Source organism: Cynocephalus volans, chromosome 1, assembly GCF_027409185.1.
Source record: "Cynocephalus volans isolate mCynVol1 chromosome 1, mCynVol1.pri, whole genome shotgun sequence".
NCBI classification, from domain to species: Eukaryota; Metazoa; Chordata; class Mammalia; order Dermoptera; family Cynocephalidae; genus Cynocephalus; species Cynocephalus volans.
Window position 1 is genome coordinate 276,412,204 of NC_084460.1, and position 18,101 is coordinate 276,430,304.

Genomic DNA, 18,101 nt, shown 5'->3' on the forward strand with positions numbered 1-18,101 from the left:
TAATGTTTTATATACTATAAATTTTCTCTAAGTCATAGAATTCAAGAAGTTGAAACAAGGACAGAGAAATAATTGTTACATATAATTTCACGCCATGCAAACAAGAGAGTCATGGTCATAATTTGCTTGGCCTTGTATGCAAAAATACAAAACTATTTACGAACTTTTACAGTGGTTGTAAGCAATCAGAGAATCTAAGCTGTCAGTTATCTTACTTATGGAGTAAAAGAATACAAACAAACATGAAATGAGTCCAAAAACATGTGAAATGCTACTAAGACGCCTTTCCTAAGCCTTTATCTTTGGAGTAAAGATTCTAATTTTAGAATGCAACCCCCAAGCTTCTTGTGGCTACTGAGTCTAGACACCAAGCTGACTCTCTTCAGGTGTCTCACACCTCCACTGTTTTGACAGCACATGGTTCACTTCTTTTTCGCACACTGACAGAGAAACCCAACCGTGTTACAGCAATTGAGCTACCCAAAACACTATCAGCATAGCCTGCCCTTTCTTTAGAAGTTCAAGTTCTCAAGCAAATAGTGAGTAGGTGTTTTAATTATTTTTACAAGCCCCAGAAAATACCTATCAAATTAGATCGTAGCCATTTAAAATAAGTCATCAAAATATTCTTAATGAAAGTTCAGCAAGTGGAGGGGGAGAAATATATACTTTGTATTGTGTCTGCTTATTTATAACTAAATTTGAAATATCTAGGCATTCAAATCCCACTCTTTCTTGTATAATGGGGATTTAAAAGGAAGCAATGATTAATGAGTTTCAAATACATTATAAAAGTGATCTCTGGGGAAACAAATTCTTAGCTGAATTGGTAGCTCTACCCAGCAGGGAAATTTGAATACTTTGAGAGGAACTACGAAATTAAGAAATAAATAACCATGAATAGGACTTTCTTGGCACCACCAGGAAGCCTTGGCTAAAACTCAGTATTTAAAACCAACTAAATTGGTTGCTCAGCTCATGCTCTTTTTCTCCTCCCTAAAAGTCATCCAAAGTTGGTTTTTTTTTTTTTTTCTTGAACCTTAGCAGGGAAATAAAATAATTTATTAAAAGAATATGTTTCTAACTTTAACAACACATAGCTAAATGTAAATGCATTTGTATACTATTGCTACAGCAGGTTGTTATCCCTATGCTAGAAAGTAAATACATAATGAACAATTAAACCTAATAGAGGTCCCTAGATATGCACATCAAGTTGCATGTTTTAATTAAATGCTTGAACTTCAGTTCCCAAGTGATCAGAAGGCAAAAATACAGTGCCATTCTCGGGTGAATGGAAGGGGCAATGTCATGTCCTCATTGTTCTAAGAAAGGAACTTGAGTCCTAAGAAAACATAACTCACATTTTGCTTTAGAACTTTTCTAGCAAGATAGGTAGCGGGTGGGTATTACCAAATAATGAAACACGGGGGAAAAAAACTAAGAAAATTATTTTTTCATTTCAGAATTGAAAACTTAGTGCAAGAGGTATTAGATGATTTATCTAAAGAGCAAGTGAGATGAAAATACAAATCTTCTGGTTTCTAGTGAAGTTAGACCTTACTAAAATCACCTATATCTGCCAATAAAGAACCAGTGAAGAACAGATCTTAGGTAGATATGGCAAGAATTAACTGATAAATTAATATTTTTAGATACCATTACTGCATTGAGATCTGTATAAGGAAGGTAGAAACAGGAAGAGAACTAACAACTATTTTCAGTTTCAGATGATGAAACTGAGGTGCAGCACTTAAATAATTTTGACGTTTCCTTCTTGGTTTGCAGTGCTAGTATCAAATTTTAAATTATCACATTTCAAAACTCAGGTTCTTTCTACTATTTCATCCTGTTAGGGCTAGAAGAGTGCATGTTGGAAGTATTGTTTTCATAATAGAGAAACATACCTTCTCATCAGGAACACATAGGCTGGGTTTTAATTGCAATCACAAATCCATATGCTCAGACAAAATGTGTATATTTCTGGGTAAAGAATCTTTCCAGTCATTTTATCTCTGAGCTCTATTTTTATCACTTTGCCTTCCCCAAACTATTTGACTTTATGCCCAAATCTTAGAATGCACATGGAATACAACAAGAGCTACTTAATTCTCTGTGATTGTTTTACACTTTTTCATGAGTGCAGAGTTAATCAGACAACTATAAATGGCAGCCGTTCAGAATTGCTGCTACTTATACATTATAGACATGCATGGATTTTCAATTGTTTGTCCTTTTTATCTCACTAATTTTATTGCACTTTTTTCCAAAAGACTTTTTCTACTTTATAAACTAGTCTTAAATAGTCATTTGCAATTATAAGGAGAAATGTTCTTTAGGAAGAACACCATTTTGGGGGCCATCATTCTGTTTATCTATACATATGATATTCAGAAACACACTATAGTTTAGGAACTTCAATTTCTATTTATTTGAGGATTATATACTATTTTTTATTTCTTCTTTAAAAAACTAAGATTTTGTGATTCAGAAAAAAAATATTTCAAAGTCTTCCTTGGAATTGAATAAGTCTTTCTAAGTCACATTTTAGTGGATTAATGTAAATGAACTGAAAAGTTACACTAAATCCCTTTCTGATTTAAATTCAAATTAGACATTTAAATACAAATTTGACCCAAAAATGGCTCAGCAAATACTATTGTTTTAAATCTTTTTTCGATATATTATACTTAACAATCAACCAAATGTAACAGAAAAAGTAACTGCCCATAGTAATACTATTAAAAACACAAAACAATTGGATAGCTACTTAAACTATGCCCTGATGATCTTTAATAAAATCACATAGAAGTCAATAATCTATGTTGTGATCTCTGATGTATTAATTTTTACAAGTGATTGTTAGGTTTCCTTAATTTTTAAGAGGCACTTGAGCCAAGACACTAATTCTTGATTCACCCCCTTTTCCCTGAGCACCAGAGGCCTGCATTTGAAACATGATACAATTTTAATTACAAAATTTATCATTATGACATGTAATTTCTAAGTACATGAAATGACAATGTAATGCATAGATGTGAAGCTCAGTCACATATTCACTATGTGAACAATGATAAAAATGACATAAGCTGCTTCTTTTCATTTTATTTTTTTACCTATGTTGTATAAAAATACATATCTATAGGTATGCTAAGTACTACTTCATGATCTTTTCCACCTTTTCTTTGCAAAACATACTAAACAGTACTCTTTGAACAGGATTATAAAGCTCATTTCAAATTTGATAATATTTTGTAGATATGTGGTGACTTCAGATTACAGTTGGGTCACACATGAATTCTAGAGTTTATATTGTTAATTTTCTTCCCATTGGTGAATGAGAATCCATACCTGTATTGGTCCATTTCTGTTGCTTATAATAGAAATATATGAAACTGGGTAATTTATAAAGCAACAATATTTATTGCTTACAGTTTCAGAGGCTAGGAAGTCCAAAGTCTAGGGGACACATCTGGTAAAGGACTTGGTTGTGACAGTGACTCAGGGGTCTCACATGGCAGATGGTAGAGCAGAGAGAGAGCTCCTCATTTGTTCTCCTTTTAAAGCCTTCAGAACCACACCCATAACCACTATTAAACCATCAATGTACTAATCCACTTACTTGCACATGGTCCTCACAATCTAATCACCTCTTCAAGGCCCCACTTTTCAATTATCATTATAGGATTTCCCATCCTCTAAACACTGTCACAGTGGAAATTAAGTTTTGGGGAGATGTTCAGTCTACAGCAATACCTAAACATATTGATTGTCTTTTATTTATTTATTTTTTGATCTTTTTTATTGTTAACTCCCTCTTTCTAGTATCTTGAATCAAATCATGTTTTTGGAATAAAACAGTTAAAACGGCCCTAGAGTTAGAGAAGAACAAAAAAACTCATCTTGATTAAGTTATTTATTCTCTTGGGACTCATTTTCAAAATGAGAGAGGTATTAAACTTTCTTTAAATTTCCTTCTGATGTTGCATTCTATGATTCTTTCCAAATCTGTCTCTTTCAATGAATAGATTGAGATTTTTATTGTTTTTTAATCTCAAAATATGTATAGATATTTTGTACACAAAATTTTAATGTAGTATATTCTTTGATTTATAGGTTTGAAACATACTTTTTTCATAAATAAATGTGAGCTTAAAATAAAATAATACAAAAAGTGTTTACCTTTAGGACATACAAAAATTATAGAACTAATTTGTTACAGAATATCTGGACCTAAAAGGAATTGCATACCTTTTAGTAATTTTAAAGTCTCCTCCATATTATTTTTTTTAAAAACCCAAAACATTGTTATTCTTCACAAAGGGAATTAAGTCTAATAATTATTGAAACTAGAAGAGATGTTTTATAAAATTCTTCTGTACAGATCTACTCAAATGTGTGCATGTACTTTAAAGAGGCAAAAATCGCCTATTATTACTCCAGCTACAGAAGAAAGGAATTCATAAATATTTTCTTTAAAAAAAGAATGTCTACCAACGTAGTCTGCCCTCTTATACATTTACTTAGACATTTCAAAATGGTACCTACTCTTTACCAGTGGTCAAAATAAGGGATGGCTCTGGTTAGTTTCCTGGTCCTTATTAAAAAAACTGAAAAAAAATGTAGTGGCTATTTCTATACATAATGTATGAATCAACTTAATTATAGAATACTTTTTCTAATACCGTTCTCTATTAAGATAAAAAATATGATTTTCAAGTAGTCAGTAATTAGAGTAATCTCATAGACTAGAGATCCTTTTTATGTCTGCCATTTTTCTCATACTGGTCCTCCTCCTCTTCACTCCATACACAGGAAAAAAAAAGCCCTAAGAAGTAAAAACTAGAGTAATAAGTTTTTTAGAAGCACCACCTCTACCACCTCTCAAGCAACAAAACAAAACACACCCCAAATACAATTATTTGTCTGTTCCTTTGTATTCTAGTGTTAATAAAGGAAAGGCCATGAAGCCAGCAACTTATTAGGGCATTTCAATCCATTCTGTTCTAATACTCTATTATTTTAGTTCCTAGTATCTGTAGGAATAAGCCCAAATAGCCTGATAAAGTACGTTTCAATACCATAAAAAATAATTTAAGTTAGTTATATAGTCCGCATCTCTTTCAGAATTATTTAATTCCCTAGGTGAAGTATCTTCACTAAGCAAAGCCTCATTAAGATTAAAAAGAAAAACTGCATTGAAGAGGTGACACCTGGACCATGTGAATAATTTCATGCATGCTTATCTCATTGACATGTAAACAGAGGATGATAAAAGTTTAGTGTCATGTGACCTCCTTCCTCCTCAGAATCTCTGTAGTATAGTGATAAAAGGAAAATCTAAAGTGCTACCTGCCTTCAAATCTTAACTTGATAAATTATTGTGTGTTCTGTGGCATGTTATTTAATATTTTTAAACTACAGTTTGTTTATCTTCAAAATGAAAATTATAATTGGGGTTAATATGGGATGAAGATAATGTTTATAAATCACATAGTAAATGCTTATTACTAATAGGTGTTTTTATCATTATTATTATTTACAGTAATGTGCGTGCGTGTGTATATAAATATATATATATGAGATACCTCCTAGGCTCTATTATGTCATATAGATATTTTGTTTTCTAGATTTATTATGCTAAAAAGGACAGATAAAGCCATTAAAATCAAAAACACAAAGCCTAAAAGAATTCTGCTTATGTGAATAATTTAAAAATTAATAGAATTTACAGTTGGTTTCCTAATAAGGGCATCACCAGATGTATGTATAATTCTACCCAACATCATCCCAATGAACACTAAAGTAGAAAGTTTAGATAATTTGGGCACCATTAAAATTAAATGTATATCCTTTATTTTGTCCATAGCTGCCAGAATATGCAGAGACAGTCATTTTTTAAAAAAAGATCTAAAGTTTGAAGTCCCTATATTTCACAGTAAATTAAAAATAAAAAATGCTTTATGAGAACAGCTTTTTTCAGCATTGCTAATACCATAAATTCAAACCTTTAATTTGTATCACAGAGCAAGTGAAATTGAGTAAATTGATCACCATTATGAATTATGATTGATCACCATTATGGTTAGAGATCACCATTTTTTCTTCACTTTTTCCTATAAATATTCTTTAAAATTATTATGGTTACCATGATTCAATATCCAAAACAATTTGACTAGGCTTACAATAAAATTGTAGCAGAAGACATAAAATATATTGTACAGATAAATCACAAAGTATTAAAGGGGAAAAAGGGAAAATGCGAGAGCTAAAGTAACAGAGAGAAGTGTTGTCTTGAACTTCCAGGTAGACTGGTAAAGAAAATAGATCCTCTTTGAACTCTGATACCCAGTAACAGGTCCTTGGATCCAGCTGACGTATTACTGAGAGCAAAGTTTAAGGGAAATTCCTAGAATAAGTGATTTTTTTTCTACCTTTGAACTATATTTTCATCTCTTTTGCCAGTAATCAATAAATCAGCTAAATCTCAGAGGAAGGAAACAATTAAAATTCACTTGTTGGTAACATTTATCAGATCAAAAAGTGTTGGGCCATGCAACTTCTCGTTTATCTATTCTCTGATAGATATAGATAAATAGAAAATTCCATTCATCATTTATGAAATACTGGCCATTTTTATTGCAAATTTTTCCACAGTACACAATTTCACCATTACAATATCGGGTATTATGCTATGACTTTAGGAAAATAATAAGAGGTTTGATGAACCTCTATTCCCTTACATATTACTATATTGTATCAATTCTAAAACACATACATTTTGGGGCCGGCCTGTGGCTCACTCGGGAGAGTGTGGTGCTGATAACACCAAGTCCAGGGTTAAGATCCCTTTACCGGTCATCTTTTTAAAAAATAAAAATTAAAAAAAAATAAAACACATACATTTTTGATATTTTATATCTTTGAAATCCCGATTTATCTTACAATCTTTCACAAATATGTTGGGACTTATATTTTTTATCTTTTTTGTGTGGTCTACAACCAACAACAAAAAAATTATTTCTTAAAACTGATGGTGACTTAGATTGGATGAAGTAGGGTAGATATTTACTTAAAACATTTTATAGAGGGTCTTCTTTTGTGTCACATTATTTGTTATTAAATAAATGTTATGTTATGAAAAGCTTTCAACATGAACTAAGGAATTCTAAAGATATGGGCAGTGTCAGCCAGAAATGTTTTTTTTAATTTTTATTTTTAATTTTTTAATTTTTCAATACACAATGCTGATTTTCATGGCCCTTTACCAATTCCTCTTTCCTCCCTCTCTCTCCTCCTTCACATCCCCATCAACATCATATCTGTTCACTTATTTTAACAAGTTCAAGGAATTATTGTGATTGTTGTCTTTCCCTGCCTCCCATTTATTTGTTTGTATATTTGTATATTCATTTATTTATTTTTATTAGCTCCCACATATAAGTGAGAACATGCAGTATTTCTCTTTCTGTGCCTGGCTTATTTCATTTAACATAATTTTCTTTGAGTTCACCCATGTTTCTGAGAATGGTAGTATTTCATTCTTTTTTACAGTGCTGGCTGGAAGAAATAATAATTCTTAGCAGCTTTTTTACAATAGAGTCTCTGTTATAGTAATAATTATAATCTCCTAGAACTTGCTTCTTTCAGTAAAGCCATTTAAGAAACAGACTTTGGGTCCTATTTTTAACTAGATACATATACTGCAGAAAATGAAGGCGAAAGTAAAAATTCCATTTTTAAAAAGTCATATTTCTGACCAACATAAAACTCAAGTCATAGCAACTAGCAGCTTAAAGCACCCTTAGAAGCAATGCATGCCTTTCAAAATCCTACTGATTCAAAATACAAAACATGGTTAGGTTCTAAATCGTAAATGACACATTTTATATTTTACAGTTTGATGACATAAGCTTAACATGCTTTCAATGATTATAAAAATAGACTGTTTTTTTTTTTTTTTTTTTTTTTTTACTGAAAGCATACTTCTCTTCAAATAATAATGAATAATATTTATTTCAGGAACTGCCTGTAATGCTATATTTGGAAATTTATAAATCAACTCTCATAACCATCTTACAACTGAGGGTTCTCATTATGCTCATTTGAAGATGAGGAAACCGAGGCTTAGCAGGTTGAATAACTTGCCTCTGAACAGGCTTTGAATTGAGGGAGTCCAGATCCAGAGCCTATGCTCCATGTTATTCTGCTTATGCGTCCTCACCTGCTGCATTAGTTCAGTAAAACAAGTGTCCCTTTAGTGCTGCACTATCTAATATGATCACCACTAACCACATATCACTATTTTAATTTAAATTCATTAAAATTAGATAAAATTTAAAATTCATTTTCTCAATCACACACGAGCCTCAAGTGCTCAGTAGCCACATTTGGCTACCGGCTACTCTATTCTATGAACAGTGTCACTACAGAGGATAAAACAGATTAAAAGTGAGGCTCTTGAGCCCATTGACATGCTTGACTACAAACATCAGACTAACAAATGGAGAAGATACTTTCTTCCCAATGCTTTCGCATTGCAGCTGGAGGGTAAATATTTGTCAGAAATACAATATTTACCCAGAGAAGACAGGTATGTAGAGATAATTTGGAATAACTCATATCTCAGCACAATTGTCTTGAATACACAACTAGAACAAAACAAAGCTAATAAATATTTGAATTGACATCACTTTCCAAAAGAATCCTGAACTTTTACCAGAAGAATTGAATCTATTAATCAATGTTTGTGAGTTATGACTAAGACTTTAGTAACCTTGACTTTTAAAAAGCCGTAGTTGAATGGCAGTAGCTAAAGAATGAATTAATAGATCTGTTACTATTAAATCAAATCCAGTACTTATGATATTGTTGTTTTGTGTGTTTGCTTGTATTTTGTCAACTTATCATTCATGATATATTCAAGTATTGTACAACAATAAAAAAAATTGTAAAATACAGCCTTAAGACCTTTGCTCAAGTTTGGATTGTTTACTTTTATAACCAATTTAATATTTCACTGAGTGTGGTCTTGCCTGGAGAATTTGTCTTAAACATTTCTTAGGATTGGCATAATACAAAGAAATGGGAACTAGATGTACATTCTAGCACAAGGTGCACCACATTAGCCATAAGATCTTAGGCCTGGTTTTCTTATATTTAAAATTATAATAGGGCTGTGTGTGAAACCAAGAGAGAAAGGGAAACTGAAAGCATTTCATAAGGTGTAAAAATCCATAACAATATGGGACATTATAATTATCATGCTTTTGGTAAACACTGAAAGAGAGCAATATTGAGCTAAGCCTCATTTCAGAGTTCTAACGGAGGGCTTTAGGGTCTGCCTCATCTAACTAAACTAGATGATACTTTTATGTGATTTTTATTGCAATAGAGGCCTGTCAAAGATTTCATACTCATTCCCTCTAAAATACAGATTTAGGTTATTCCCAAATATTATTCATACTGTTTCCAGTCCTCTGCAGCAAATCAGAATGTGCAATGATCTAATGATTCTGGCCCCAGCGTTGCTATTTCTCCCTTGGTGACTGGGAATAAATGTGGAGAATTTGTCAGTTCTCTGCAATTCAGTGTCTACAAGCCAGACAAAGCTATTGGCCTGGGGTGAAGGAGGTAGGGAGGAGAATGTTCTGATATATTTACTGCTTTCCTCAGAGTGAAGTTATGGACCCATTGTGGTAACTAATCAATTTGGGACCCTGAGGAGCAAAGATTCTCCTCCATTTTCTAAATGCCATAAGCAAACAAGCATGCTTTCTCAATAAATGGACTCTAATAAAGAGATCTGTTGACCTTATGAATTTTCTTAGAGTATGTATGCTTCCTCTCTTAGGGAAGGGAACAGACAAATCTAATGCTTCTCTCAGGGAAGGGCAAAGACAAATCTTAGTGTAACTTAAGAACAAGAAAGAATAATCACAGAAACTTAGAGTACCAGTAGGAAATTTCCCTGAGAGACTCCATTAATGGTAGGCTTCCCCCAATTTTTTTCTGAAGGATGCTATAGGAATTAAATAGAATGACCTTCAAAGAGTGGGGACTCTATGGGATCCTTGAATGGGACATAAATCAAGAGGGTTGTGTTTTATGGTCTGAGCAGATCATCTTACCAGTCATGACTAAAACCTTGTTAGCCAGAGGAGGAGGGATTATTCTATTTCCTGGAAATCACGGCCCCCCTCCCCCAGGTATATTTCTCCATCAGCAGTCTCCAATCTGATTCATAGTACAGCAGGAGGAGACATTCTCATTTTGCCTTCATTCAGTTCCATACATTTGCTCATCAGTTCTTTAAAGCTGAGGATAAATCCCAGAAAAATTTGCTAAAATGGCCATTATAACTTTCTGATCCCATAATTATAACATACCCTCTTTTCAAACATATTTTTCTGTTTTATCTACAGAAAATAATTCATAATTGTGGATTTCTTTCTTCTAGTCAATAGAAGAATACCTTGTCTGACATGATAAGCCAACAGTATTCTTTAGAAACATTGATTAGAATATAATTTCCGGAAATTTTGGACTTGATCTAGAAATGGAATCCTTCATAAGATTGTGCTACTCCCTTCGCTGATTCAGTCTGATTTATACAATTCTTACAACAGATTAGGTTTGATCTAACCATTGTTCAAGTAATTTATCCTTAAGCTAGGAGTATTCTTGGAATCTTTTTTTTTTCTGCAAATATCACAATGTGCTGAGTAGCTCTTCTAATGTAAATATTAGTAGTACCTTTGTCAAACATTCCATTTAACAACAATCCCTGAACTAGACTGGTTGAACCCACTCAAACATTACTAAGATTTTTTACAGAGTAGTTAAAGAATGCTTAGCAACTTTAGTGGCAAGAAAGAAAAAAAAAACCAACTCAGAATGAATATTTCTCTTGTCTAAGTTGAGAACAAATGTTAGGCCCAATGAAGGCTGAAACATGGTGATGGATATCTGAAGTGAAGGTCTGGGGCAAGAAGTGCTTGGTATGGGACACTGGATGACAGGAGAGAAGTGCTGTGAGGTAGGGAAGACAGACCTCTCACTGAGAGTAGAAAAAGTCAAGCCTCAGGCTTCTCACTGACAGAGAAACGGATCTTATACACAAAGTAGTTTCAAAGTACTATCATAAGAGACACTGAAATTTGGAGCATCCTCTTGTCTAAACAGGTCACATCCAAAGTGCCAGTGAAACAATAGGAATCTATTTGAATATGCAGAAAGAGGTACAGTAGTTTTGTCAGTGTGTTGACACAATGAAAAGCTAAAAACAAAACAAATACAGGGAGGGAGAACTAAGGATCCTCTGTAATAATGCTGTATTTGACAAGTTCCCTGCTTTATTTCTCTGATGCCTATAACAACACTGTGAGATAGAATTTTCTTCACAATTTTCAAGATAAAGAGTCTGAGTCTCAGAGAGACACCCAGATTGTAATGGTGGATCAGGCATTTGAACAAAGATTTTTCTGATTCTACATCTATGCCCTTTGACATACATTGTGTCAAGTGGCTCATCCATTTCAATATTAAGTTGTTTATTTGAGCAGTACTAAATATTGAGGTTTAAGATACTTAAACATTAAAAGGAACTGAATTACTTTGATGTACTACTTTAATTAATATCCTATGCATATATGAAGGCAGACATTTAAGTGTAATGTTCAGATGTCACATCCTTCAAATTTTATATCACTCAGATGTTGTATCTCCTAGACTAAGCATTCTATTTTAGTTTTAGTCTACAATCCAGCAAACAGTATACCTTTACATTATTATTGAGGGCTCCCCAAAATAACATTGGTATTTTACTTTTTGTTTAAAATTTTTTTTTGTACACCTGCTATGGGTCAAATATATTCCCCCAAAATTCATGTATTGGAAACTTGATCTCCATTGTAACAGTGTTAAGAGGTTTGAAAATCCAATTATGGTATTTAAAAGGTGGGACCTTTGAGAGGTGATCGAGTCATGAGGACTGTAACCTCTTGAATGGATTAATCCATTCATGAAGTGATGAGTTATCACAAGCATGTTTGTGATGGTTTTATATGGAGAGCAAGTGAGAAGGTTAGCTCTCTTGCGCAGGCCATTATCGCCATTTGATACCCTGATTGTCACAGGACTCTGTAGGGTGTCACCACTAAAAAGAAGGTCCTCACCAGATGTGTTCCCTAGACTTGGATTTCCTAGCCTCCAAACTGTAAGAAATAAATTTCATTTCTTTACAAATTACTCGGTTTCAGGTATTTTGTTATAAGCAACAGAAAAGGGACTAATATAACACCTCGAATAATAATCTAATCAAGATGATCTAGTACACGGCTAACCAAACAATTACAATGTCAATAAAATGTTAAATAAAGGCAAAAATGCATGAATGCATTGATCTAAAAATATGGAGTATTTAGTTAATTTTTGGAAAACACAAATTGTATTTTTATATTACCTCAAAGTTTACCTATTCAAAATAGATATTCTCATAATTTAAAAAGTAAAACTTCAAATATTTAAGGTGAAAATTGTTGCAATAAATGTACCTATATGTGTGTTAATTTGTACCTGGATTATCATACCTAGCTATTATAAATGGGATATGAGTAGTTAAAATAGATATTAACGTGGGTATTTCTCAAAGATTCCTTCATATCTACAATATAACGTATAGATAAAATTGTATATTATGATCCACCTTTATAACAGATGAGGTGATTTTATGAATTATAGAAGGTGAAAAATAACAGTTTTTTCTTATGCCTCACATAATGAAATTCCTTTAAAAGTCAAGTCAGACTAGTGACTAAAACAGTAGAAGTTTATACAACTAAGCTTGTAAACATAATATTAAATGTTAAATTGAAGTTGGAATATTTGGTTAAGAAGGAGCTGATGGAAAAATATCAGCAGGACATCATTATTGGGAATGAATAATAAGAACCCCAGTCATGTGCAAGTGACCCTCATAGGGGAAGTGATGCATTCTCCTGCGGCTGTGTACTCCTCTGATGCAACAGTGACATTTCCAAAGGCTTCAAGATCAGATGATTAGATGGGGAGGATCAGGGTGTATGGTTTCTCCCCTGGCCAAAAAAGGATGAGCCAGTGCCAACAGGACATGTACAGGATTCCAGGACAGGTTCTCATTCCCTTTTAGACTGTGTGGCCTGTTCTTGGTCCAGGGACCTGCCTCTGTCCCTGCTACCTCACCCCACTTATAATAAACCAGGGAAGTACGAGAGGCGGCAATAGAACAAGCTTTTATGTTTAACCAGAAAGTATGTTTAAATCTGTTCCTCGCCTTTGGGCACAGCCAAATTGAAAGATCTGTAGCAACGTCTGTAGTCCATGGAATAGCTTTGGGTGAGCATCAAGCTAACTATTAAGAATGTTTATGGTGAGAATTAATTTATGTATGTCTAAATGACATCCTGCCATTAACCAGTATATAGGACAGTCCTCATGTTAACTGAATATACCTTTTACACAAAGATAGAGTTTGTAGGAAGCAAACATTCTATTCTAAAGGCATACTCTTCTAATGTCAAACAGCAAAAAAGATTTCAGGAGAAACACAAGGTATATACATAGGGTACTTCAAAAATGCGTGGAAAAATGGAATTAAAAGGTAAAATGAAACTTTCCGTGAACTTTTTGAAGACCCCGCATGCGTGTATGTGTGTATGTCTGTATATGTATATGTATGTATAATAAACATATTTATTTTATATATATATATATATTTTTGTGTACATATATACATACACACACCCCTCAAAAAAAAACCCTAAAATCTTTATCTCAGAATTGTTTGCTCTAACATTGAATACTTCCCATCCTCACAATACTGCTCGCTATTTATCTGTTCAAAGGGCTTAAAAATAAAGTTTTGTTTAAGAAGAAAATTCACCATGAATTATAATTGTCCTTGCAGTGGTTTATCATTACAAGAAGTTGGTACACAGCAAACCTTGATACAGTTTATTCCCAGCATCTTCCTCATCTCTAAGCCATTTTATACTCATATGATTTCATCCAGGCTCCCAATTTGCTCTTTTCATTCTCACTCCAACCTAGGGTGTATATCTTTTCATTCAATCAAAACTTATTGTTCCTGTCCCATCCTTTCCCCTCTCTACACAAGATGACAAATGAATTAAAATTATTTGTATCAAATAAATGTGAAGAGATTACTTAGACATTATGCTACCATTTCTTGGTAACATTAATTAATCCAAATAGTATCTCTCAAAGGTTAGTAAACATCAAAATCACTGGTAGGATACTTCAAACACATGTTGCTGGGCTCCATCCCTGGAGTTTCTCTTCCAGTAGGTCTCAGGTGACGCCAAAGAATTTGATGAAACTGATATTTCTTTAAGAAATATTTCTTTAAGATGTTACTTTAGGAACCAACTTAAAAACTTAATACACTATGGTACATTCAGCAGTGAGGTATTTGACTAATCAGCAGAGTTTCTATTTCCCCTCATATTATACCAGGTAAGTCTACAATTAGGGCCAGCCTTGTGGCCCTGAACTTAATATGCATAATTTTTAAAAAAATTATCAGTTTACTTTGTATGACACATAAACAAGCAATATAAAACAAATACCTTTCCAAAGCACAAAAACAATCTTATCTGAAGCAAATTGCACTGTATTTTGTTACTTTAATCAGGTTACCTAGAACAAGCTTTTTAAGATATTACTACAGAGCAAATTTTATACCAAATTCCTCTTCATGTAAAGTTAGGTGTCTCTGTCCTTCCTCACATGTTCTGCACATAAACACAGTCATTCTTACCGTGCAACTTCTGATGCTCAGAAGTAGAGTTACACTGTAGATCAGATTACCTAAAGTAAGTTCGATGATCCTACATTATCTCTCTTACAGAATAAGTTTGGTCTATAATTGTCAACAAACTAATAAATGAGTATTTGGAAAATGTCCAAATTGCCCTAATTTTTCATCATTCATTTTATTGTTCATTTTATTATTTATTCTTTAGTTCATATTTTAAAAAATTAATAATAAGTTTTGAACAAATATATATTTTTCTAAAAAATCAAATTATTCTACTAATATTTATTAATTACCCATTTCTATTACACAAAAAAGTGTCATAAGGCTCTCTGGCAGAGTAAGAAATAACATTTTTGAAATGATAATGTTATATTTTGGTATGACAAAAGTTAACTGTTACAATTGTAAGTAATGCATGGCCTGAGCTCACTCGATAGATGTCATGTTTAAATGTGGCATAATTTTGATTAAATAATTAAAAAAACATTTTAGTAGTACTAATGTTAAACAGGAAAATAAATAAAAGAACTCTTGAAAAACTAATTTTCTGTATGGAAAGGTTCTTCAAATAACACATCTATGAAATAATCACAGGATTCAAGTACTGTAAAAAGTTTGAGAAGAAATTTATTCATTTTTTCCCTCACTATAATTAGAGGAAAATCATGAAGAAAACAAATGCTTTCTATGCAGGTTTTAATCAGATTATATTATTTTTAGGTTTCTAATTTCAATCATTTAATTTTTCACTTCCCTTTCATTTCCAGCAGTCTTTTTCCTATGATTATTTCCATGTAAGTAGCATTTTAGTCAAAACCCTCATTTTTTAGTAAGAAAACTATCTTTGAAAGAAAGAAAAGTAAAAATGTTGATGAAGGGAACTATAAATTCTGAACAATTTACATTTACCATTATTTCATTAATTATATAGTAATCATGTCCAAAATAAATAACATCAGTATTCCTTTCTGTACCTCAAATATTCCAATTTTATCTCACATGTCTGGCTAACTATAAAACTATTTCTAACTTAAAACTACATATTTTCTATCCACTGTGAAAGTAAGAAACAAATAATCTTAATAACCTGAAGATATTAATTCTATTTTTTCTGAAATATTTTAAGCAATACATCTAAAATGTTTAATTTTTTAATGTCAAGGAACAGTGCCACTGAGTGGACTCAAAACGTATAAAATCACTGCATATTTGGGTGTAAAATATATAGATCAAATTAATTTAAATTAAATTAATACTGCAAGCTTCATCCCACTGTTACTAATTAATTACTAATTATCACATTTTAATTATAGATATACAAGACAAAACCTATGATTAGAAATATTACAACAAAAACCTTCAACTATGGCCTATGAACTATATGAACTGAAAGGATACCAGTGGGACTGTAAGAACCAGCTTGCAAAACACATTCCTATAAAGTGTTTTTTTGTAGCAAGATAATAATTTTAGGTGGCTAGCATCATGTATCCTCAATCTTAGGGAGAAAAACATGACTTTGATGCTATTGATGCATACTGACAAAAAATTACTGATGGCATTTGGTGAGCTACTGAGTAAGAGAAATCAAAACTGAATAAATTAGATATATTTTCCAAAAATAAGTTGATTGTGCAAAAAACTAAAGATTAGTGGGACTAGATATAATGGCGTGGGTGTTACTAAGCTTTAATGAGAGTGACAGCTGTGGTGTCATTGCAGAGATTTGATGATATGGTCCATTGTTCATCTGAGACCACAAAACATAGCAGTCTTAACCTGTTTCATATCTCAGTTTTCAGTCACTGAGCAATTCCTTAGAGTGAACTTCTGTTCAGCTAAGATACAGTGTTATGGTATAGTTCAAACTGCACTTACAAGATCTGTAAATAAGAGCAAGGCATCACAGGGCATCACTTCCCATAAAAGAAATAAATAGCTGATATTTAAATACTTTAACGTGTTCCTCAATGCAACAGATACTACAGTAACCACGCATACACATATGTATATGTGCTCACATGATATTGATAACGAAAGTATATTTGCTATTTGATATTTTTCTCACCTGTCAAGTTCTTTAATCCAAGTTCTTGAAGTCCAAAGTTTCCATCTTTTCTGTAGTTTAAAAATATTGCCAAAGCATATCGATCCTCATAAAGTTTTGTCCCACGAATAATGCGTAGATTCTCCAGTGGCAGGTAACGAAACTGATTAAGAGCCACTAACACGTAGCCTGTGACTTCTCGAATAGACTGAAAAGACACAAACAATTGCCTGTGTTAAAAATTATTTTAAGTTAACTTGTCACTATGTATATGCAGTCATTTAGGTAAAAATGAATCATTTAACTGAATTTCAGCTTTTAATTTAATACACTAATTTCTATGTTATATTCTAAATAATTGGCTTGATAATACAAGATCACAAAGGGTTAGAATTTCATTTTAATTTTAAAAAATCATGAATGTGCTATAGTAAAGTAATGGATTTTGTTTTATGAGACACTCTTCATACCTGAGATTTGAATATAGTTAAAGGAATAAAGGTTTAATGAGGTAAAGACACATAACCATCAATCAAACTTTACATATAAGAGCAAATAGGTAAGCTTATCACAAGTAAAACAAACCTGTATTAGTTTGTGGACTGTGGGACAGATTTGAAACTGCTATGTGGGTATTTAGTGGTACATTTATCAGAGAACATTTCCCCTGTATATCTCTGGGGAACACACAAATAAAAACCTGTATTGAAAACTGTTTATTGTCTCTTTATTCATTATAACCACACTTTTAATTTTTATTGTCTACTGCTTAAAGTTAGTTATCTATAAGATGAGCTAATTATTTGAAGGTTTGCAAGACATTTTAAAGCAAAACAATGTCATGAAGAAAAAAGGATTTGTTTCATTTACAGTTTTTTAGTAAAATGGACAAGATCATCATGACAGTTATGAACGTGTGAATTCAAATTTCTTAAAGATTAAACATAATACAAACACATGGAAGTATTTAGTATTATGTTAATACCCATGTCATGTTATTTTAAATCTTTTAATTTTAGAAGCCCCAGTGCTCAGTCCTTGGTACTTTTTTTTCTTTAACTTTTCTCACTCCCTTGGTGATTTTATCCAGTTTCAAGGCTCAAGATCTCCAAACTTTCATCTCTACACTCTCCCCTAAACTCCAGACTCATATCCAACTACCTATTGAACATCATTGCTGGTATGTCCAATACATTTTTCAGACACACCTACTAAAATATGAACTATCTTTCCCCA

The 18,101-nt window shown here is 32.4% G+C and overlaps 1 protein-coding gene across 3 annotated transcripts in view; it reads right to left on the minus strand.

Annotated features, from left to right (window-relative positions):
- The window catches only part of ERBB4 (erb-b2 receptor tyrosine kinase 4), a 1,081,647-nt gene that overhangs the window by 491,894 nt on the left and 571,652 nt on the right, over positions 1-18,101 (minus strand). For all 3 annotated transcript variants that reach the window (XM_063078433.1, XM_063078424.1, XM_063078415.1), the window contains exon 3: positions 16,887-17,073. In XM_063078433.1, coding sequence (XP_062934503.1) covers positions 16,887-17,073 — 187 coding nt within the window. The remainder of the gene's footprint in view (positions 1-16,886; positions 17,074-18,101) is intronic.